The sequence below is a fragment of the Petaurus breviceps genome, unplaced genomic scaffold (assembly GCF_028583685.1).
Source record: "Petaurus breviceps papuanus isolate PSGF00001 unplaced genomic scaffold, PetGlider_PUasm1.0 175, whole genome shotgun sequence".
Lineage (NCBI taxonomy): Eukaryota > Metazoa > Chordata > Mammalia > Diprotodontia > Petauridae > Petaurus > Petaurus breviceps.
In genome coordinates, this window is record NW_027185764.1 from 11,729,073 (window position 1) to 11,755,106 (window position 26,034).

The 26,034-nt window shown below is 35.4% G+C and overlaps 1 protein-coding gene across 1 annotated transcript in view; it reads right to left on the reverse strand.

Moving 5' to 3' along the window:
- SDK1 (sidekick cell adhesion molecule 1) overlaps nucleotides 1-26,034 on the reverse strand; it is a 1,154,843-nt gene that overhangs the window by 301,811 nt on the left and 826,998 nt on the right. The window contains exon 17 of the mRNA XM_069084769.1: nucleotides 22,148-22,284. Within this exon, the coding sequence (XP_068940870.1) occupies nucleotides 22,148-22,284 (137 nt within the window). The remainder of the gene's footprint in view (nucleotides 1-22,147; nucleotides 22,285-26,034) is intronic.

The following is a 26,034-nucleotide window of genomic DNA, read 5'->3' on the forward strand; positions in this document are numbered from 1 at the left end:
CTTTGTCCTAGACTCAGTTTCTTCATCTGTCAAAGGAAAAGGTTGAACCAGAAGATCTCTAAAATATAAATTGGACCCAGATTTCCAGATTCCTAGTTCAAGGTTTCTTCTACCACACACTGGTGCCCATGTTCTACAATATTTTCCTAAAGAGGCTGGTTGCCAAAGTCATTGAGGTGACCATGCACTCTTCAAGGTAAGGATCATCACACAATGGACTTACCAGAACACACATTTTGGCAGTATGAACATGCACTGATGGCTTTCTCACTGAGAAAATTCCAAGTATCATTAGGAAACAATGTCTTTTAGGAGGGAACCAGTTCACACTATGAAAAATCAGAATTCAAGATGTTCATACTGATAGAAGGGTTCATAACTGTGTGCTACAGATATTCTAGGCCGTGCTTTTGCTATGGATGATTTTAAAGGAACAAATAAACTATCACCTGAAAGCCTGTTCATTATTTACCTGTTGTTAATTGACACTGGATAAAGAATGTCCCTTTCTTTGCAGTCCCTTAAAGATAAATAGGAAGGGAAAACATGCTCTATCAACTATGGAAGACACAAATGTATTCTTCACTCATGTTTTTAGCCTGATAGCCTTACCTTTTTAGAACTCTTAAGGCCTAAAGTTCAATAACTGAACTTACTGGTGTTTTCTAAAGCATATTATATTTCTGTGTGCACACAAATATATGTATATATTCGTATGTGTATATTTGTAGACATATACACACATACATATATAAAAAAACTTTACAAATGTTTAAGACTTAAAGGACAGTTTATTTAGTCAGCCACCTACAGCTACTTAATCAAGAAAAGAAAAGAGTAAGACACTAATAAGAACACCTTACATCCCTAAAGGTATGAATGGCTACTGGTCTGCTTCCCAAAGTGATTCAATACCATTTGTTTACTGCTAGTGTAAACATCACTGGAGAGTGCTTAATCCAAGTATTTCAATCTAGTGAATAGTTTGATTTGACAACAGGGCCTATCAATCTCCTCTGCACCTTGGGGGCCCTACTCTGTTCTTATGCAGCATCAGTAGAATATTTATTCTTTGTCTTCTCCTACTGGAAGATAAAAGATCTGGCAGGAAGAGAGATTAAACTGAAACCTAATATAAATGAACCCTATTCATCTCCTGGGCATTCTGATTTGTACAGAAAAGTAGTTTGGGAAGGGTTTGCTTGTTCACTAGCCTGGTTTCAGGGAGCTAGTGAAGCATCTGTAAAATTTAAATAGCAAGTCTTCTCCTGACAATCAATAAACAAAATTCTTTAAAAGACTTTTCTTCCAGTCCTCACAAGAGTCATTCAAGATATGTGTCTAAGGGGTAGACTGTAGAGGAACCTTTGATAAAGGAAGCCATTCCATAAAAATTTCAACATCTTTCCTTTCTTTCAGGGATTATACTTGCTTCTCTGACCTAGAAAGCCTGGAGAAGTTGCTCAGTGACAAAGAGTTTCCAGGTCACACTATTAAATAAAACTTCTTTTACTCAAAAGAGGCAGTGCTAATTTTTCCACTTAGCTTAATCTCCTCAGCATTTATTCTGTGCTTTGATGAGTATTCCACTGTAATTGGTGTTGGTTATAAAAATCTTTCTGGTTGAATATCTTCTTAAATGTACTGGTAATCTCAAAAAAATTTAATTCCACTGTGCCCCCCTGAATTCAAAATGAATAAGTTGCAAAAAGAAAAAAAATGGCTATCAGTTCCAGGTAACTACAGCTGTTTTGTTTTCCATTATTCTTTTTGATAGCCAAAAGGGTTCTATCTCCGCAAACAGGAGTTTCACAAAAGGGTATAACTATACAGAGAAATGTCATCAATTTTCTTTAAAATGAAGTAATGCTTATATGAAGCGCAATATATAATAAAGCATAGTAAGAATAAATTCAAAATGCTAAGCACTTAGTATTTGGTAGTGATTTTGTTAGTGGAGAAATAAGTAAAGTATTGGCATTTCTGGCTTAGAATTCCAATTCTGCTCCTTATCATATGTGTGGATTCAAGTTTCTGAGGCTCAGTTTCCCCATCAGAAAATAGAAAAGGTTGGACTAGTCAGCAAGGTGCCCTCCAATCCCAATATACTCAGAGTTCTAACATAATGCTTTAATCTGACTCGGTCCCAAGAATAGGAGCCTAGACCAGGGAACCCTTAACAATAAAATGCAGTCCATACTGAATCTAAGTCATCTTCCATCTCAGAGAATCCTTTATTTTTCTTATGATTGTAGGTTTTAAAGTTGAAAGGAGGTGCAGAGCCAAGATGACAGAGAGAAGCCAGAAAGTTGCCTGATCTCTTCTAAGTTTCTCTTGGAAACAATGTTAAATCAAGCCACTAGGTGGGTTCTGGAGCAAAACAATAACACAAAAAGATGAAGTGAAACAATTTTCCAGATTAAGATAACCTAGAAAGACTTCAGGAAAGGTCTATCTCACTTGGGTAAAATGGGAGCACAGGAAATGTCTAAGCAAGCCAGTGGAATGCTCTTAGCCACAACACAGATAGGCAACTGAAGGCCCTTGGTCCTGGCTCAGCAGACTGGGCAAATTGTCAGACCTGGAACCCTGGTGTAGTAGGCACAATTAGGCTGAGAAACCCCAGTGCAGTGGGCAATCCATGAGCCCCAGAGACCCAGGTATAGAAAGCCAGTGACCAGGTCCCTGTCCCCCAGAAAAAGAAGCTTGGGTCAGCATCTCCTGTGCCCCAGGAGCAGAGCTCAACTTTAAAAGTCACAAAATAGATGAAAATGAGTAAAAAATAAAAAAGACCCCTGATCACAGAAAGCTACTATAGTGACAGAGAAGATGGAAATACAAGCTCAGAAGAGGACAACAATGTCAACATGACTATATGCAAAGCCTCAAAGGGGAATGTGAACTTGTCTCAAGCCAAAAAGCCTTCTTGGAAGAGCTCCAAAAGGATTTAAAAATCAAATAAGAAAGACTGAAGAGAAATTCGTCAAAGAAACAGGAGTTATGCAAGAGAGAGCCAACGGCTTGGAAAAGGACAAAAATTAACTGAAGAAACTAATTCCTTAAAAAATATAATTGGCCAAATGGAAAAAAAAATCCACTAAAGAAAACAATTTCTTACGAAGCAGAAATAGTTAAACTGAAAAGGAGGTTTAAAAAGCTAACTGAAGAAAATAATTCTTTAAAAACTAGAATTGAGTAAGTGGAAGCTAATGACAATATGAAACATCAAAATCAGTCTAACAAAATCAAAATAATGAAAAAACAAAAGAAAATGTAAAATAACTCACTAGAAAAACAACAGACTTGGAAAATAGATCTAGGAGAGACAATATCAGAAGTATTGGACTACCTGAAAGCCATGATAAAAAAAAAAAAGAGCCTGGGCAGCGTCTTTCAAGAAAGTGTTCTCTGATATCCCAGAACCAGAGGGTAAATGAGTCACTGAAATAATCTACTGATCACTTCCTAAAATACCAAAATAAAAACTCCAAGGAATATTATAGCCAAATTGTAGAATTATCAGGTCAAGGATAAATACTGCAGGCAGCCAGTAAGAAACAATTCAAATATCAAGGAGCCATAGTCAGGATTATATAGGAATTAGCAGTTTCTACATTAAAGTATCAAAGTGTTTAGAATATGATAATCTAGAAGGCAAAGGAGCTCGATTACTAAAAAGAATTAACTATCCAGCAAAACTGAGCATAATCTTTCAGAGGAAAAGATGGATCTTCAATGAAATAGGGGACTTTCCAAATTTCCTGATGACAAAACTAGAGCTGAAGAGAAAATTTAATCTTCAAGTATAAGACTCAAGAGAAGCATAAAAAGGTAATCAGGAAAGACAAATGTTATTCAATAAGGTTAAACTGTTTATATCCCTACATGGTAAGATGATACTTGTAATTCTTGAGAACTGTCTATTAGGGGAAGTAGAAGCATACTTAAACAGAGGGTGTGGTTATAAGTTGACTTTGATATGACAATAAAAAAAATGTATAAAGGAGTGTGCTAAAGGATTGTACTAGGAGAAGAGAAAAGGGAGAGTCAGAATAGGGAGATTTAAATCACATGAAGAGATACAAAAGACCTATGACAGAAGATGGAAAGGAAGCGAGTGAGCATTGTTTGAATCTTATTCTCATCAGATTCAGCTCAGAGAAGGAATAACACACAATCAGTTAGGTATAGAAAATTATCTTAAAGGGGCAGCTAGGTGGTGTAGAGAATAGAGTGCTGGCAGTGGAGTCAGGAGGACCTGAGTTCAAATCCAGCCGCAGACAGTTAGCACTTACTAGCTGTGTGACCTTGGGCAAGTCACTTAATGCCAATTGCCCTGCCTTCCCCCCTCAAAAAAAAGAAGATGAAAGAAAAAAGAAAATTATCTTACCCTATAGAAAAGTAGGAAAGAAAGGGTAATGAAAAGGGAAAGGGAGTTAATAGAAGGAAAGGCAGAAATAGGAGGGGAAAGGAGAAAGAAAAGGGTGAGGGGAATGATAGAAGGGAGGGCAGATTAACAGAAGCAGTGATTGTAAGCAAAAAACTGCTGAGGAGGAACAGGATGAAAGGGGAGTGAAAAGTATAAAGTGGTGAGAAAATAGGATGGAAGTAAATATAGACTTAGTAATCATAACTGTGAAAGTGCATGGCATGAAATTTCCCATAAAATAGAAGTGGATAGCAGAGTGGATGCAAAAACAGAATCCTACAATATGTTGTTTATAAGAAACACATTTGAAGCAGAGGGATACACACAGAGAAAAGGTAAAAGGCTGGAGCAGAATATTTTATGCTTCAGCTGAAGTAATAAACAACAAAACAAACAAACAAACCAGGGGTAGCAGTGCTGATCTCAGACAAAGCAAAAGCAAAAAATTGATTTAATTAAAACAGATAAGGAAGGAAAATCCACCTTGCTAAGAGGTACTATAGACAACAAAATGATATCATTACTAAACATATATGAACCAAGTAATATAGCATACAAATTCTTAGAGCTTTTGAGATTCCTTTTCCATCGGACAAATTTGGCTTTTTAAGGCATTCTTTTCCTTATTGGTTTTTCTGAGACTCTTTTGCCATTTGAGTTAGTCTATTTTTTAAAGTGTTATTTTCTTCAGTCAAGTTGTTGACTCTCTATTCATGATTTTCTTGTATCATTCTCATTTATCTTCCCAATTTTTCCTCCACTTCTCTTATTTGGTTTTCAAAATCCTTCTTAACCTCCTCTATGTCTTGTGATGAGATTCTATTTTTCTTTGAAGCTTTTGGTTCATGAGTTCTGACTTCGTTTTCTTCCTCCTGTTCCATGCTTTGATCCTTTTTGTACCCAAAGAAGGAATTCAAAGTTGGATTGCTGTGCTTGCTTTTCTTCCTTTGCTTGCTCATGTTGCCACTCAATTACTTGACTTTTGAGCTGTTTGTCACAGTAGAACTCTGCTTCCAGAGAGGGGAGCTTTTTCCCAAATCACTGGGGTTTTTGCAGCTGCCAGAGCTATTAGTTGGGTGCCATCTCTGAAGCTCCACCAGCTCTGGCACCTGTTCACGTATCCTGGGACCTCCACCCTAGACAGCAACCCAGATCCATGCAGGTTAAAGCAAGAGCAATTACCCCTCATATTGGTCCCCCTACAATCTGCAGGCCAGGAGCTCTAAAGCAACCACATGGCAGCGGCTACACAGCCACCACATCTAAACCACTTCTTCCTCCAGGAGGCAGAGGCTGGACCTCACTCCCAGACCCCTTGTTCCCACAAAGTCCACACTGACCTCTCACTTTGTCTTTGGCATTTATGGGTTGATAATTCTGGAAACTGCCACAGGTGTTGGTGATTCACTCTTCCGAAGTCCCTCCAGCTGGTGGCTGGTCGGGGCACCCTGAGGCTAAAACTGTGGTCTCATGTGGGGCTGGGCTCTGCTCCCAGTGTGCTGCAATGGACCCTTCCTGTCCACCTGCCAGGCTGCCTTCAATGGGAGGTTTATTGCTCTCTGTCAGTGTGTGGGTTCTGTAGGCCTAAAGTTTGTGTAGAGTCATTTATTATAGGTATTTGAGGTCATGGAGGGAGCATACAGAGTTTTCCTGCTTCTGCGCTGTCATTTTGCCTCTGCCTCCAGTCTCATCCAAATTCTTAGAGAAGTGAAGTGAATTACAGGAAGAAATAAATATCAAAACTATACTAGTGGGGCACCTCAACCTCTCCCTCTCAGAACTAGGTAAACCTAACCACAAAATAAACAAGAAAGAAGGAGATGAATAGAAATTTAGAAAAGTTAGATTGATAGACGCCTGGGCAAAAGCGAATGGAAATAGAAAGAAATAAATGTTTTTCTCAGTGGTATACAGCACCTATGCAAAACTAACCATGTATTAGGACATCAAAACTCCACAGTTAAATGCAGAAAGGCAAAATTATTAATAGTATCCTCTTCAGATTATGATGTAATAAAAATTACATATAATAAAGGGTAATAGAAAGTTAGACTAAAAATTAATTGGGAACTAAATAATCTAATCCTAAAGAATGAGTATGTTGAGCAACAAATCAGAGACAATATATAATTTCATCCAAGAAAACATCAATAATGAAACAAAATGCCAGAATTTTTGGGATACAGACAAAGCAGTTTGTAGGTGAAATTTTATATCTTTAAATGCATACATGAATAAAATAGAGAAAAATGAGATCGACAAATTGGGCATGCAACTAAAAACACTAGGAAAAAAATGAAAAATCTCTGATTAAATGCCAAATTAGAAATTATGAAAATAGAAGGAGAGATTAATAAAATTGAAAGAAAACTATTGAACTAATAGATATAAGTAAGCTGGTTTTATGAAGGAAAAACAAAATAGACGAACCTTTCATTAATTTGATTTTTTAAAAAGAAGAATACCAATTTATACACATCATAATTCAAAAGGGTGAATTCATCACTAATGAAGAAGATACTAAAACAATAATTAGGAGCTATTTTGTCCAAAGTATGCCAATAAATCTGACAATCTAAGAGAAATTGATTAATATTTACAAAGAAATAAATCGCCCAGATTAGAAAAAGAGGAAACAAAACACTTACATGATGGTACATCAGAAAAAGAAATTAAACAAGTCATCAATATACTCCTGAAGAAAAAAATCTCCAGAGTCAGATAGATTTACAATTTAATTCTACCAAACATTTAAAGGAGAATTAATTCTAATACCATATAAACTAATTGGGGAAAATAGGCAAAGAAGAAGTCCTACCAAATTCCCTTTTATCACACAAATATGGTGCTGATACTTAAATGAAGAAGAGTCAGAGAAAGAAAATTATAGAACAATTTCCCTAATGGAATACTGATGCAAAAATTTTAAATAACATATTAGCAAAGAGATTATAACAATTTATCACATGACCCTGATGGGATTTATATCAGAAATGTAGGGTTGGTTCAATATTAGATAAAACTATCAGCATAGGGGCAGCTAGGGGGCACAATGAATAGTGCACTGGCCCTGGAGTCAGGAGGACCTGAGTTTAAATCCGGTCTCAGACACTTAACACAAAAACCAGTCATGACACCTTGGGCGAGTCACCCTTCAAAAAGCAAAAAACAACAAAAAACCTATCAGCATAATTGACCATATTAATAATAAAATTAAAAGAATTAATGACTATCTCACTTGATGCAGAAACATTTTTAACAAAATATAGCACCCATTTCTATTAAAAACACTAGAGAGCACATGAATAAATGGATTTTTCCTTAAAATGAAAAGTAGTATCATCTAAAATCATCAACAAACATTATCTGTTATGGAGATATGCTAGAAACTTTCCCAAAAAGATCAGGGGTGAAACAAGGATACCCATTATCACTACTGTTATTCAATATTGTACTAGAAATGTTAGTTTTACAAATAAATGAAGAAAAGGAAATTGAAGGAATTAGATTAGGTAATGAGGAAACAAAACTATCAGTCCTTGCAGATGATGTGATGGTATACTTAGAGAATCCTAGAGGATCAACTAAAAAGCTACTTGAAATAATCAACAACTTTAGCAAAGCTGCAAGATATAAAACAAACCCACATAAATCATCAACATTTCTATATATTATCAACAAAGCCCATCAGCAAGAGATAGAAAGAGAAATTCTATTTAAAATAACTGTAGACAATGTAAAATATTTGGGAGTCTACTTGTCAAGACTGAACACAGTTACAAACCACTTTTTACACAAATAAAGGCAGATCTAAACATTTCGAAAAATCTCAGTTGCTCATGGGTAGGTTGAGCTAATACAACAGAAACAATATTTCTACCTAAATTAATTTATTCATTGCCAGACCAATCAAGCTACCAAAAATCATTTTTAGAGCTATAAAATTAATAACTAAATTAAAAAAAATAAAAGGTCAGGAATATCAAGGGAATTAATGGGAAAAAAAATGAAAAGGAAGGTGGCCTAACTATATGAACTCTAAAACTATATTATAAAGTAGCATTCAGAAAAACTATTTGGTTGTGGCTAAGAAATATAGTGTAGATCAGTGGAATAGGTTAGGTACACGGTACAGTAGGAAATGACTATAGTAATCTACTGTTTGATAAACAGTAGACCACAGCTCCGGCTACAAGAACTCATTGTTTGAAAAAAAAATGCTAGGAAAACTTAAAAATAGTATGGCAGAAACTAAGTATAGATTAACATCTCACACCACATACAAAGACAAGTTCAAAATGTGTACATGATTTATACATAAAGGGTGATACCTGTAGGGGTTATGGGATATAAAGATCTTCCATGCCCCATTGGACTTGCTGATGTAGCAGGAAGGAGTGGGGAAAGAGGAAGTGGAAGCCAAACTAGAGTTACTACAGTGACTGACAGCAGTGGTGGCAGCAGCAGCTGCCAGCAGTGGAAGCAGTAGCGGTAGCAGCTGAGGTGGAGGCAGAGGCGGGAACCCCTTTTCTGAGCCAGCCGGAATTTCTGCTAAGGACTCCTGCTGAGGAATTCCAGGGACTGGAACTGCAGGGGGCTGGAGTGGCTGGGAGCATGCTTCCTGGATGCTGAGCAGTTGCCGTGAGTGGGGAGGAGAGGACCTTTGCCTGAGGAAGCCTGTTCTGTTTTGAAGGCTTGAGAATGTGGGTGCTTTCTACATTAACTACGTGTGCCAACTTCATAACTACTGTGATGGCTTTGACTTTTCTGGTTTTGGGACTCAGTTTTCTGGTATTTGAATAAATGTTCTAGCTTTATTCCCCATGTAGAGAGCCTGGTATATTTTATGATTAATAACCATATCAGCATATTTATAGTTACCATAGGCACTGTGAATATTGCATTGATACAATACCATAAGCAAATTAGAAGAGCAATAAATAGTTTACCTGTCGGATCTATGGAGAATGGAAGAATTTATGACCAAATAAGATAGAGAACATTATGAAATGCAAAATGCATAATTTGGATGACATTAGATTGAAGAGGTTTTGCACAAACAAAAGTAATACAACCAAGATTAGAAGGAAAGCAGAAATCTGGGAAACAATTTTTATAGCCAAGATCTCTGATAAATGCTTCATTTCTAAAATATATAAAGGAAGGAGTCAAATTTATAAGAATAGAAATCATTTGCCAATTGATAAATAGTCAAAGAATATGAACAGGAAGTTTTCAGATAAAAAAAATAAAGTTATCTATAGTCATATGAAAAATGTTCTGAATCACTATTGATTAGAGAAATGCAATTTAAAATAATTCTGAAGTACAATGTCACACCTAGAAGATTGGCTAATATGACAGAAAAGAAAAATGATAAATGTTGGATAAGATGTGGGAAAACTGAGAAAATAATGCATTGTTGGTGGAATTGTAAACTAATGCACCCCTTCTAGATAACAATTCTGAATGATACCCAAAGGGCTATAAAACCATGAATACCCTTTTGATCCAGTAATACCAATAGTAGATCATAAAAAAGGGAAATGAGCTCATATGTACAAAAATGTTTATATGAGTTCTTTTTGTGGTGGCAAAGAATTGGAAATTGATGGATGCCCATCAATTGGGAAATGGCTGAACAAGTTGCGATATATGAACATAATGGAATACTAATATTCTTTAAGAAATGATGAGCAGGCAAACTAAAAAAAAACCTGGAAAGACTTATGTGAACTGATGCTGAGTGAAGTGAGCAGAACTAGAAGAACGTTGTACACAGTAAGAGTAACATTGTGTGATGATCAACTATTACATTCTTAGTTCTTCTCGGAAATATGATGAACCAAGAAAATTTCAAAAGACTCATTATGGCAAATGCTATCCGCAATGAGAGAAATAACTATGGAGTCTGCATGCAGAGTGTAGCATACTACTTTCACTTTTTTGTTTTTTTCTTTCTTGTGGTTTTTCCCTTTTGTTCTGATTCTTCTTTCATGACATGACATGACATGACTAATGTGGAAATATGTTTAACATGTATAACCTATAACAGATTGCTCACTGTTTTGGGGAGGGAAGAGGAAGGGAGGTAAAGAAAAATTTGGAACTTAAAATCTTACAAAGATGAATGTTGAAAACTATCTTTATGTGTAACTGCAAAAAAATACTATTAAATGGGGGAAAAAAGAGTTGAAAGGAAACTTGAAGTTAATTTATCTCAGTCACTCTTCAGTTTATAGATAAGAAAACTGAAACTCAGGGAGGCTAAGAGAGTAGCTGAAGGGTCCCACAATAACTTAGCATATTTGGAATGTACTTTCAAATACTCTGATTTCAAATCCAGGACTCTTTCCACAATGCTGAAGGAAGTTCATGCCATCAAAAGAGGATAATATTATTTGAGTGAACAAGTGAGAAAATGTGTGTCATTCAATCAATAAACATTTATTAATTACCTATATGTGCTAGGTAGTGTGCTAAGCACTGGTGATAAAAAGAAATAAAAAAAAACATAAAAAACCAGTTTCTGTCCTCAAGGAGTTCCCAATCTAATGGGGAAGGCAACACAAAATGTAGGAAGAGGAAAGGTGTTTAGTGTGGGCACCTGATGAAGTCTTGGGAAACAATGAGATGGCTGCCATGAGCACCTTACTTAAATGAATGGTCTGGGAGGACTTCACCAATGTCCATCCTCCCCTGTATCCAATCAGAGGGAAGAAAAATAATCACAGGTTCAGGGTACTGAAAAGGTGTTAGTTTCAGAGCTGATTTAAAGGAAGATGAGTTGCTAGAGACCTTGATGAAGTCCTGGAGAGTAATCAGGTAAGAAATAATGTGTGTGTGTGTGTGTGTGTGTATGTGTCTGTGTGTTAGGCAATCTGAACCAAGTAATTGATGAAAGAATTTTGATTTATGTAGACAAAAGAAATTTGTATAAAAGAACACTGGTTTTGTTCTTTTCACCTATGCACTGAAGTTGCCTAGTATTTAATTCCTAGTGTTAAAAGAAGCATGCATTCATATGCAATGGTGAAGTGGAAGAAGATGCAATTACCCAGTAGGGCAATATATACTGGATCTATAGAAATACCATTTAAGGAAATGAATACCCCTACCAGTGACTACAATGTGGATGTACTTTAAAATACCTTAGTAAATGTAGAGTCATTTGCTATATTCCATATAAAATGATAATATTTTATTTAATAAACATTCATAAGTTGGTCATGTCTACACACGTGCTTTCTTCCATATTCACCTTATGACCAATTACAAATGTTTATAAGATGAGTGGATAAGGTAAATTGTGACCACAAAACATGCAGAATGTAATTGTAATATAGGCAAGCCAGTTCTTCGCAAAATGGGAAAAGCCTTTCAAATTAGTTGTGAGATCAATGGAGTCATAAATCTGGTTCCAATTTGAATATGTTAATATCCAATTTGAATACCACTCTGCCAAAAGTATGTTTGGCAATATACAGAATCTTGGCTTCATCTAGAAGAACGTGAGCTTATTTCTGTAGCTGCAGTTGGTTTAGGGATGTATGTGAATTTAAGGCAACATTACACTTGTTATTTCTAGTGCCAGGCTTCTCATTGTCAGGGGAACTTGGGTTAGGCTCATGGTAAACTACTTGATGTCCACTTGGTCCAGCAGCACTCAATGTGATGCAGATGGAAATGATTTGACTGGCCACTGCCCCCAAATGGGATTCCCTGTGTGTCCTCTAGATTGGAGATATCTGCTAGGGTCAAGCCTATAATGGTAATCTACTAGTACAAATGAGGATACATATAAACTGGGCAATTTTTTTAAAAATTTTCTCAACTACCCCACATTCAGGTTTAGTTTTCTAAGCAAAGTTCAAGCTATTTAGGGTGTAAACAAAACATTAAAATGCAAATATTTTAAGGATGTGCATTTAAGACAAAGATGCCAGCTACTACCTGAGGTTAAGTGGAAAATAACTGCTCATATTCATATTCCAACACAGATTTCAAGAAGTTATTGGATATGCAAGTGCTGCTGGTTATTGCTCTCTAGCAAATACTTTAAATGTCAGTGTTATGTAGGGGGAAAAATGGGACTCTGAGACAGACGGCATGGGTTCAGGTGCCAACTCTCATATTTAGTAGCTGTGGGCCTATGAGCGATTAATTTCACTCCCATGACCCTCAATTTTCTGGTTATTAAAATGTGTCTAATAATACATACATTCATTTAGAATTCAAAAATTTATTAAGTATTGTTGGTGTTTACAGCACTGTAATGCAAGGTGTCAGGGGAATGATAAAGTATGAATAACATATTGTTCCTGCCTCCATGGAGCTTACACTCTAACAGAAGAGGATGGTTGTGAGGAAAATGCTTTGTACACCTTCAAGTGCTACAGAGATGTTAGTGGTTCAGTTAATTCAACAAGTATTTGTTAAATGCCTACTATGTGCCAAGTAGAATATTAGTCACTGAAGGGACAAAGGCAGAAATAAAAACAGTTTTTGATTTCCAGGAGCATGGCAGTTAATGAACACCCAACAAAGGCTTGTAGATTGATTATCATACCCTTGGTCACTGCCTGCTCTAGAGTATGTGGCCCTTCAAAATCATCCTGGCCCCTATGGGTAAACTAAGGATAACTAAAGATCTGGCAAATTAGAAACCAGACACATTTTGTAGACCTGGTGCTTTTTTCTGTAACAAAATATTGCTACTATGGGAGAGCAGTGCTACATTAAAGGCATCAGTATTGATCCTTTCAGGATACTTAGTGTATTTATGACTGACTTTCATTTAGTTAGTTCCATTGACCAATACCAATTTTGAAGGAAAGGGATCAAATTATGGGTTGGAGAATGGTTTCTCTAACAATATGCATGGGGTTGATTTGAAAGGATGATTTGCATTTTTTTTTCAGCTAACTGATTTCTCTTTCACATCCCTTATTTATCATTGGTAACATGCTGCTGGCTTATGTCCCATAGGTCTCCTCCATTGCCATTTGGGTCATTCACAAATTCAGTTACCTGGAGACAGAGGTGTTGTATATTCATACTCATTCCATCAATGGGAGAATATTGGTGCTAGAACCAGGTTTTGGATCAGAGAGTGGCTTAGGATTACTGAAAGATTAGTACCTTTTCCAAAAAGTAATCAAGCCCTCTGTCTGTGTTCCTTTCCTTTATCTCTGGTATAGGCCATGAGTTTAACTGGTTAGCCTTCCAACTGCATATCATAGTTTAAACAAGAGACACTGTTTGTGTGCTTGGTTTTTCTTGTGTGAATTGTTAGGTCAAACCTCTTGAGTTGATTTATAATGAAAGACATAGTTAGGTCCAGAGGGGTATTTACAGAATGTCTTCATGGTCTTATTGACATTTTAAGTAAAAGAGATGGATTAGTTAAATGGAAACAGTATAAAATTACCATCTGACTGGCACTTATCCACATGAAAAGTCCAGAAATTAAGATGTTCCTCTCTCAGAACATGGTCAAGGAAGCCCAGACACAGACTACTAATTATTTTCTAATTACTTCATATAGATTAGCTTTAAATAATACTGTACAAACAATATCAATAACAATATAAATAACATTAATATGCTAATGATATTAAGAATACTATAAAAATAATAATACTAAAGTTTAAAACTGCACTGAGACTTTTGGGCACCCCATATTGATGGATCCCTTGTATAATGAATGGATAGAAGGCTGGTCTTGGAATAAGGAAAACCTGTATTCAAATCTTGCCACTGACACATAATGCCTACTTTACCACAATAAGTCCTTTACCCTTTCATTGTTCTAGTCCACTGCCTAAAATAAGTTCAGATGATTTGTTGATTTGTATTAGTAGCAAGAGCTTCAATACTGATAATTCTCCAAACTAATGAAATCACAGATACAGATAAAAATAATAAACAAACTAGTGTAACCCATAATCCAAAATAATAATTCAAATTGATCAAAGTATGTGATGGTCCATATGTTTGTAAATATGTACACCCACAGATAGTCGTCTGACTTATAGTGACCTGCCAGATGAACTAAATGGAAGAAAAGGGGAGTTGAAGGATAGGAGGTACTCTTTAAGAGGGGAGATGGGGATAGAGTCATGCCAGTACAGAGAAAACTTCACATTTGCATTACTGTTCATCTTTCAAAATCTCTGACCTTGCTGCTTTTTTGTAAATGGCCATAATAGCTTAAAAATAGTTGTTTATCATTTATTTCCTGTTTCTTAGGAACTCAGACTATTATTTTTGTGATCTTCTAAATAAGTTATGATAGTTGGTTGGTTAGAATGTTCAATATGAACTTCTCTACATAAAATTCCCTCAATTTATAGAGTTCATATGAACATTTGCATATAATTACAGAAATAAAAAAAGTATTTTAAAATGTTATGCAGTTAAACTTTTGGTGGTATGTCAGCTGAATCACTCAGACTTGGGCAGAAAGAGCCTGACCTTTCAAATATAGGCATGTCCAAATACAGAGCTGTTTTTTCTCTGCGTTTATATGGGACCCATTTGGCTATTAACTGATAGGTTAACAGAGAAGTTAGTCCCATGAAATGAATATACTCTATTCCCCACAATACATAGAGCAGTACACCAAAACCCTGTGGAACAATCTAGTGTATCAAGTAGGAAATTACTTTTTTAAAGCTACGGGTTATACAGTCCTGGGACTTGAAGCTGTATAAGAGGAATTTACTACAGAGCAAGTAGCTATAATGTTAATAGAGAACAAACCACAATATTAGGAAGTGGCTAAGAAGTCATCTAGAGGGACATGGCTTGTAGCTTTTAGCATGCCTGAAATGGATGCATGTAATCAGAACTAAGGAATCTCCTGACCTGGACCAACCTCAATCCAATATTGGAAGGGTAGTATGAAGTCTTCTAGGCAGAGAGGTCTGAAAGGACACTGGGATTTTGTTGTGCCTGAGATAGAAAGCAGTCAAAGAACTTCCTAAACTGCCAATGATATAGGAAATAGAAAGTAAGCTGCTATTTTCCAAGTTAAAAAAACAGATTTTAGTTCAACAAAAAATTTCTACCTCTCACCTTGAGAAAGTTCTTCCCTATTTGCAGGCTATTGGCTAAAGTGCACCAAAATGGAAGAAAGAAATTTATATCTGAGTTCAGGCTACATGAATAAGCTTGTGTATTTGTTACCTTATTATTCCATGTTATGTATGATTAGATAAAACAGGAATAATTCCTTAAATACTCCATTTATCCTCTTCCCCTTAGAGCTAAAACACATACAATAATCTGTCTTTAGCAGACATTTTTGATTCATTCTTCTTTCTATCTATCTATAAATTTCATTTGTGGTTTATACCATGTCTACTTCTCAAAAGGATTTGAGGGAGCATACAAAGATAAGAATTAGTACAAAATAGTACAAAGAAACATAGAAATAATATAAAAGCAAAAAACACAAAAAGTTAAGAGATTAAAGAAATAGGTGCACTGAATACATTGGATTAGATAGTTAACACAGTGAGTTAGCTCTGATCTAGGCAGCAAAAGGAAAATGACAAACACTGGGACTTAGACACTTTTGTTAGGCATTTTTTCATTCTGGATTCTGAATAAAGTAAGGTGGAAGAAATATTGTTGAAAGCAACATTCAATTTACATAAATCCAAAGAAAAATGGAATGAAACAAAATATTTCATGATAATTATGATCATTGATAACAACATATACATACATATACAGTTTAAGACACTATTAAAACTTCTTGAAGCATAAAGAACAGTTTCTTTGTCACTTTGTTAAGGAAAACACTACAAAGTCCATCAACTTTTATGCATATAATAGCAAATAAGAATGACGTTGCTTAACATATTATAGTGTGACAATAAAAAACATCTTTTAAAGCAAATGCATTCATGGATTGGATATATAAGACTCCCAATAGATTCTCTATTGTAAAAAGATACTTTTTGCACCAAAAAAGGAAAGACAAGTTGAAATAATTGAAAATGTTCCATGAGAAGCAACATAGACTTTGTATCGTGAATCCAAGTCATGTAAGGCTAACTGTTCCAACAAGACAAATCACATATCAGCATCATTCACAGCCTAGGCAGGACATATTAGAAAAGCTCTAGGATTCTAGTAGCTGAAGAAAAATTTGTATCTGTTCTTCCACAAAGATTTACACTGATTCTTCAGATTTAACTTGCACGAAACACCAATAACATTCAAAAAACATGCCAGATACAGCTTTGTAGTAAAGATTTATGGAAACAAAACCAGTGAATGTAAAGCATAGAATCTATTTAGAGAACTCAAGTAGAAAGGACACTTCCTTTTGGATATCAGGACATTATCTCAAACTCATCATGTTTAAAATTAAACCTATCTATCTTTCCTGGTCCCAAGTACATCCCCTTCAAGATGGTGATACACTTTGTAGTCAGAACTTCAATGTTTCAGATCTGGAAGGTCCTGTGAAGTCAGTCAGTCCAAACCCCTCATATTGCATGTCAGGAAATTTTGACTCCTTTCCTAAACCCAATCACTCACCAACTTCTGCCATTTCTTCATTCATGTTTTTCACATCTGTCCACATTCCTGACTCATGTTTCTCACATCTGTTCCTTTCAACTTTCACCATCCTAGTTCAGGTCATGATATGCCTGAACTACTACAAAGCCTCTTAACTTATCTTTGTCAGCACCATGGCCAGAGGTCATGTAACTCTTCCTTATATGTATATATACATTCCACCTGTAGGAATGCAAGGTCTTTGACTGTAGGGATATCTTACTTTGGTATTTGCAAAGTTATTGACACAGAAGGTACTAAATAAATGCTTTTTTTCATTTCTTTATAATGCTTTAAAAATTCCTGCCAAAAGTCATTTCCCAATTGAAAAATGGTCAAAGGAAATGAACAGGCAGTTTTCAGATGAAGAAATTAAAACTATTTATAGTCATATGAAAAATGCTCTAAATAATTACTGATTAGAAAAATGCAAATTAAAACAGATCTGAGTACCACCTAACACATAACAGATTGACTAACAAGACAAATAAGGAAAATGATAAATGTTGGAGAAGATGTGGGAAAATTGGAACACTAATACATTGTTGGCGGAGTTGTGAATTGATTTAACCATTCTGGAGAACAATTTGGAACTATGTCCAAAAGAGAATAAAAATGTGCATACTACTAGGTCTGTATCCCAAAGAGATCATAAAAAGGGAAAAGGATCCACATGTACAAAAATACTTATAGCAGCTCTTTTTGTTGTGCAAAGAAATGGAAACTAAGAGGATGCCCATCAATTGAAGAATGACTAAACAAACTGTGGTATGTGAATATAATAGAATACTATTGTTTTATAAGAAATGATGAACAGGCAGATATAAGAAAAACCTGGAAAAACTTATATGAACTGATGCTGAGTGAAGTAGGCAGAACCAGGAGAACACTGTACACAGTAAATGCAACATAGTACAATGACTAACTTTGATAGATTTAGCTCTTCTCAGCAAAGTAAGGATCTAAGATAATTCCAAAAGATTCATGATTAAAAATGCTATCCATATGCAGAGAAAGAACTATGGAGTCTGAATGTAGATCAAAGCACACTATTTTCTCTCTCTCCCTTTTATTTTTTTGTTTTGTCTTTCTCATGGTTTTTCCCTTTTGTTCTCATTCTTCTTTCACAACATGACTAATGTCAAAATATGTTTAATATGATTACACATGTATTATTTTTATAAGATTGCATGCCATCCTGGGGAGGGGAAGGGGACCAAAAGAGGGAGAAAAAAATTAGAACTCCAAATCACAAAAAAAGTGAATGTTGAAAACTGTCTTTACATGTAATTGAAAAAATAAAATACTACTAAGTGGGAAAAAATAAATATCCTTGTCAAATTGAGTTGAATTAAATTTAATTACCCTTGCTTTGAATCTTTCATACTTTCTATGTTGCATTGTCATTTGTTATTCTTTACAAAGGAAAATCAACATCAAAGGTGAATTGACTAGTGAATGATAGTCAAGAAATATTTATTGACTAGATGGACTAATTTGATGAAATTTTCCTTCCTACTTCATTATTGTTATTATTATTATTTAGTGAAAAGGTCATAGTCACTCTTCCTCTTTCCAGCCTTTTTTCTCTTAAGTCCCCTTTGTGTACTCTAGTCTCAGACAAGCTTGACTACTCAATGTTCTAGCCTCAGATAACCACAGATATCTCTGTGACCCTGAGCAAGTCACTGCTTTAGTTTCCTCAACTATAAAATGGGGAAAATAATAGTCCCTATCTCTCAGGGGTGTGAATCAAATTATTTATCATTTGTAAAGTGCTCAGCACAGTGCCTGGCACAAAATAGGTGCTTAATAAGTGTTTCTTCTCTCTTTCCCTTTTTTCTCTAATCTTTCCTGGATCTTCTACTGCCTTAGTTACTTTGTGCTCCACGTTCTGTAAGATGTTCCTGTCCACCTCAGCCACAGTTCAGTGAAGATGAGACTAAACTTCACACCTTTGATATTGCAAAAACACTAAACTTCAAAAATACAATGTTTAAAAAGCAAGTAATCAAAAGTGCTGATAAAGATGACCCCTGCCCATAACTTTCTTTTTGGCTTTTTAGAGGGGGGAAGGCAGAGCAATTGGGGTTAAATGACTTGCCCAAGGTCAGAAATCTAGTAAGTGATAAGTGTCTGAGGCCAGATTTGAACTCAGGTCCTCCTGACTCCAGGGCTGGTGCACTGCACAACCTAGATGCCCCTCCCATAACTTTTTAAAAAAATAATAATCCAAAGTTTACATTCATATAAAAAACTAGTCCATGCATCAAATTCCAAATGTGGAAGAAATTCAAGTATCAATTAATCAATTCTATTAAGGCCCTCCTATGTCTGTTGAGGCATCTCAGTTGTAGAGTTGGCTAGGTGCTGGGAAGATCTGAATTCAAATCTGACCTCCAGAACTCACTAGCTATGTGATCTTGGGCAGGTCATTTAACCTCAGTTTACTTCAGTTTCCTCAATTATAAAATGGAGATAACATCACCTGCCACTTAGGGTTTTTTTAGGTTTTTAGATAATATTTGTAATGTTCTGGGCATAGTTTTTGTCACTCTGCTATCTAGATGCTTATTTCTTTCTCTTCCCTTCTCTTATCACATGCCACATACCATGATCAGTGCAGAATATTCAAGTATGGAAGCTGAAATAATTCCTATTGGCAATAAACTAACAATCTAATGGGGGAAGAAATGTACACATGGAAAACATATATGGCATAAATATAAAGTTAATAAATTCAAATATGAACAAAAATGCTAAATACAAGGTTTTTTTGTAGTAGTCATTGCTAACTTGGGATCCATTGACTTGCTTTTAATATTTTGATGATTCCACTTCAATATGACTGGTTTCCTTTTTAATCCTATGCATTTTATTTTACTCATTTAAAAGTTTTATTCTAGGAAGAGGCCCCTAGGATTCACTATCCTGCCAGGCAGATCCATGTCACACACACACACACACAAAGAGATTAAAAACTTCTTGTTTTAGAGGGACAACAATAGTAGTTGAGGGATAAGGTTGTGTAGAAGATGGTCCTTGAGCAACATCTTTAAGGAAGAAACATGATTATCTCTAGTTTTCTTGATGTGGTCTTGGTGTAGTATGTGTCTTTCTTCCTCCTAATTTCTCTCTTTTATCCTCCCAAATAGGCATAGAAACTCTGAGACACAGTGATGATGATGATGATATAATGTAGAAGACACATTTAAATATTTGCACAGCATTTGAAGTTTTATGCACATTGTTTGAGTTCACTGTCATGCCAATCTAAGTCATTTTACAAATGTCACATAACTAGTGTCACAGATAGGATACCCAATCAGTCTGTGAATCTTGCTCATTCTCCCCTGACAGCATCTCTCCTACCTACACCCTCTTCAGTTCAGTGGGGGTGAGTTTAGGGCCTCATTTCTTCTCACCTCTGTCACAGCTTAACTGGTATTACAGTGTTTCTCTGTCTAAGCCATCCTTTACACGACTGCCCAATTAATCTTCCTAAAATATTGCTGTTAATCATGACACTTCTGTATTCAACAAGCTTCAGTGGTTCTTTATTGACTACTGGATAAAGTAAAAATGAGAGGTGCCATAATGTAAGGTCTTCAATAATGTGCTTCCAGCTTACCACTCCAAATACTGACATATGAGTAAAAGGGAAAGGGAAAATGAAAGTTGTCATGAAGTAACTTATAAGGTGAACTATGCCATCTTACATTATTTTCAATTATTAAATACTTGTCAACAGCAAACAATTATATACAGTTTGATAAGTAAATGTAATATTATTAGATTAGGAATAATACCGATTTTAAAATCTAAGATTTTTACATAGGCCTATGTAATTTGGTTCTAGGCCTCTAGGTGACGCAGTGGATACAGTGCTGGGCCTAGAGTCAGGAAGACTCATCTTCCTGATTTCAAAACTGATCTCAGTCACTAGCTGTTTAACTCTGGGCAAGTCACTTAACCCTCTTTGCCTCAGTTTCTTCTTCTGTAAAATGGAGAAGGAAATGGTAAACCACTTCAATACCTTTGCCAAGAAAATCCAAAATAGGGTCACAAAGAGCTGGATATGACTGAAATGATTGAATAACAACAATTTGCTTCTATTATTATTGAGCATTTAAGTAAAAATATGTATTTAATTGTAAGAGTGCCACTGAATTTTTGTTTAAAGGGTTATATCCTGAAAACATCCAGATTGAGTATTGTGATATTGTGGAAAGAGTATTAGGCCTGGAATTTGACGGCCTGGGTCTGAGTCTTGAGTTTTATGCTCATTAGCTGTTTGACGGTGGGCAAGCCACCTGACCACTCTGGGTTCCATCCAGGGTCCTTATACGTGAAAAGAGGGTCATTATACATGCATTCCCTATCTATTATGATTGTTGTAAGGAAAGTACTTTGTAAGCTTCAAAGAGCTATATATATATGAACTTTGTTACTTATTATTGTTTTTAATAGTTCAGTGAAGCCTAGAAGATCATCATGATCATTATTATAATTATTATTATTTAGTACCATCAACTAGCTATTCATCAGCCAAATTCTCCAAATAGGTTATAGTCAGTTCTCAATTTATCCATGGTAATTGTAGTCATGAATTGCATAGATAAATAAAATGCACAAAAATCCCCCCACACCTCCAAAAGAGGGTTATTTTAATGAATAGTTTCAACCTTTAGCAATGTTCTCTTTGTCTCCTTGCTAATTCTTCTGGCATTAAAGGGGAGCAGAATATGTACCGGAAAACTCAACAGTTCTCATTATCCAGAGACATGCCTGAGGGCCATGATGTTATTTATTTTTTCTTTTTCTTTTCATGGTTTTTACCCATGCCAGGAATTTTTATTTAAGAAAAACAGAACTGGGTAGATGGCAATCCTGCTGGTCCTCAGCTCTGTCCATTCTCCAACATTTGTCCCTTCCTGTATTTCCTGTTTCCTTTTACAGGTACTGTGGTCTCTTTTTACTTTTCCTTAAGCAACAGCTAGTTTTTAATTTAGTATTCTTCAAGGAAAGTAATAGCTTGTCCCTTGTTCCTGGGTCTACAATCTATGATAAAGGTTAAGGATTTTAAAAGTTCAAAAAGAATTCTGATAATTTTCCAAGATGGTAATTTTTTCTTCTACTTACTGTTCTCAGATAGCTCCACAATGTAATAAAGCACAGGACTGTTTCCATCAAAGGGCCGAACCCAGGACAGCATCACAGTGCGACTGTGGGAAGAATTCAGGCTAGCCAGGAGGTTTTGAGGTGAATGAGGCAGTTCACTTAAAAAATGAAAGAAAAGAAACACACACACACATATACACACACAAACACATCAGAAGCAATGAATTTCATTTAGCACCTTAACTTACATAAAACTAATACATCACACTGAAATAAATGGTACCCATAAATGTATGATACTTTGTCCAAAAAGCAATGCCCTTTTTCATAAATTGAATAATTTTTTTGTGTGTTATTATAAGACAAAACTGGCATTAAATTTCCTAAAGCAGGCAACCAATCATTTAACATTACTGTTATTTAATGTGGAAAGAGTCAATATTCCAACAGTATTTTTTTAAATTAATGACCTAGGCAATATTTTTAACGCCTATATTTTAATAACACAACAGCAGTAAACCATATACACACAGCAAAAAAAATGGAAGATATGATTTAATGCAAAATTTTTCATACTCAGGTGAGCAGAAAACATGACACTAGCCATATAGAATTGCTCATCAAAATTACCATATTTATTCTTAGGTAACAGAATTGTTGGATTTATTGACAGATGAGAGGTTATGCTGTCATTGGATGATTTTTTTTCTCTTGGATAATGGAGATTTGGGGGGAAGGATTCAAGTAGAAAATATAGTTAAGATGCTGACTAAAACAGTAAACCCATGAGAAATGCTATAAAACTGAAATACAATTAAAATGCATAAATTCTAAGAATAAATGTTGTTCTTAGGAAAGACTTTCCTGCAGATATACTAGGGAATGGGTAGCAAACCTCAACTGTACCCTTTTCATTAGCCACTGGTCTTGTGAGCCCCCAAATCACAACCAGGACAAAAATCATAACCAGTCCAAGTCTAGTATTTAACCTTTACATTTTATAAATATGGGAGCAAGACTCTGTTATATGGCTTTTCTGGGCTGCTGCATCTTATCTAAATGGTCCCCAGCAGTGAGAGTAGAAGGGGTTATCTGGGATGATCCATTCCATCTACTAACCAGTCTCTGATTCTCTCCCAGACATCAATTATTGTTGACCCACATAGGTCAGAACAAGAAGCCATAATTACACTTGATTCCTTAATTAAAAAATGTACTCATTACCCTTTTAAATTTATTAAGCTGCTACATAGTTAGAGCTACCTAAGAAACATAACACCCTCTAACCCACATATACTACTTACATGGTATTCCATTATAGACTGAGACTTTAATATAATAAAAAAATTAAGCTTGAGCTATATTTTTTTTCTTTAATTATGAGTTGTTTTTAAATCAGAAAAGAACTCTTCTTCCTATTTGAGCTCTTCAATAACCTAATCTCACTTAGATTTCTGATTAAGCCTAAGGTAAAAAAAATGCTAGGATAAAAATATTTATTCTACTTCTCCTGTATTGCATTTTCTATTATTTTCCAATACAAATCAGTCTCATCTTCAACATAACAAAATTAAAATTACTGAAGTAGTAACAGCTGAACCCAAATTAGAAATGAAGAACAAATATATATCCCTGATAAATATATATTGAATAAGAACTTCCCTTAAGCTATGTAACTTGTTGACAACATGAACATCAGTCTGAAGAAACTAGCAGCTAATCAATGTTCTGGGTCACTGTGTCTGCATAAGAGATGTTTTCACTTCCTGAAGAAGTTGACCAACTGCAGTATATAATCCCAGTTTCCCTTACCATGTAGTTATCATCACCATGAAGAAATAAGTAATATTTGGAAACCTAAGTCCTTGGACAGAGATGCATAATCATGCACATAATTTGGAAGCTTGATCATTTAAATGACTCTTTAAAAAACGCAGAAAAAGTGGCAAATGAAAAATGTCCTCACTAAGGAAGAATAGAAGCAATTTGGATTAACAAACATATTAATGTTTTGTTAGAAAAGCTGTTCAAAAGGGATTATCCCATTACTTTGGTAGTTTGAAAGCTCTGTGAATGATAGGCTCTCCTTCCAGGATCCTACTGCAAACTCTCCTTGCATTCTGATCCTGTGTGATTCTCTTCCATATTTTCTCACAAATCCTTTGTATAGAATCTACACAACACATGCTTTTGTTAATTTAATCTCTCTGAGGTGCTAATATGTTAGCTCTCTATCAGCTCTTTCTCACTCTTACTACATGACTGGCTCGTCTTATTTTTGATCATATAAATTTAAATAATATCTTTAACACTACTTCTCTCATGCAAGTTTTCATAGTTAACATGTACAGTATCATGCCTTAATTTGTTTCTTTCTTCCCTTAGTCCCTCACATAGTGAAAGTACTCAAGAAATACTTCTTGACTGAGTTAAATGATGTTTGTTCACTTATTCATTCATCCATTCATTATATTAGGGACTACACCTTGTACACAGTAGCTGTTCAATCTGTTGACTGAATGAATAAATGTGCATGAACTTAGTAAAAAAAAAAAGAATTAACATCTAGAATCTCCCCTGTACATAGTACTATGTTGGGTATCATAAGAGATAGAACAGTTGGACTTGAGGGAGATCATTTAGGACAGATGGGATTTGGACAGGTGGGAAGAGAGAAGATTTCTAAGTAGGATGCCTAGAGCTCTTTCTGGACCCAAGCTTTTTAAAATGCTACCCTGAAATACCCTTCTCTTCCACCTATACAAAACAAGTTTGAGGAATTTATTTTCCAAAGTAGATGAAAAGATGTACAAATGAGAGAAAGTAATAATCCAGAGCTCTATATTCTATAGAGCTGACTATGAGTGGAAAAAGAATTTGGAGATGGGGGTTGAAGTAGCCATGTAGAATCTTGTGAAGGAGATAGGACAGAGCTAGACCTTGACGGAAGAGTAAGATTTGGTTAAATGAAAGTGAATTCTAAGCAAGAGTTTTAGAACTTTTATAGAACAGCTTTCCATAAAATATAAAGTTCTAGCAAATGTGCTATCATTATTATTATTGACAATTGTAATAAAGCTATAAATAAATTATTGGAGACATAGTAATAAAGACTGTGAGAGAATGGAAGAACTGCCACTTACATTGTCACACTCCCTGATTAGTAGTATGCTGAATGCCTGCTTGAAATTGAAACCGCTCATGGGACACCAAGGATAGCCTTCTAGCCTCATCCCAGAATCCAAAATAAGCCCTTCCCATGAGGGAGGTGTTAACCATACTCTGTTCCCTAAATACATTTTTAACCTTCTCCCATCTGTCTATGTGAATGACTAAAGGAAGCGAGGACCACTACTCAAGCACTGGGAACCACAGCAGCAACACATACCATAACTCTGTTCTAGAATATTGTTTAGAACCTTAAAATCATTTCCCTTACCTGTATCAAAAGATAAAAAATGCTGATTTTCTATAACAATAGCAATAAGGTTGTTGTGAGGATAATATTTGTAAAGTGCATTGCAAATCTAAAAGCATTATATAAATGCTAGCTATAATAATGATAATTATCATTATTGTTTTCTTATAATTATGGTTTTTGAAGAGATGGTTTAGATAAAGAATTCTTAAGTTAAAAATGTCATCTCTAGGGGCACATAATAAGTACTTTTGCGGGGGGAGCAGACAGTGACTCAAATGGAGGTTATTTGGGTTGTAAGTGAACAATAAGAAATAGGATTGTTTGGGGCGGCTAGGAGGCGCAGTGAATAGAGAGAGCACTGGCCCTGGAGTCAGGAGGACCTGAGTTCAAATCCGGCCTCAGACACTTAACACAAAAACTAGCCATGTGACCTTGGGCAAGTCACAACCCCAACTGCCCTCCAAAAAGCAAAAAAAAAAAAAAAAAA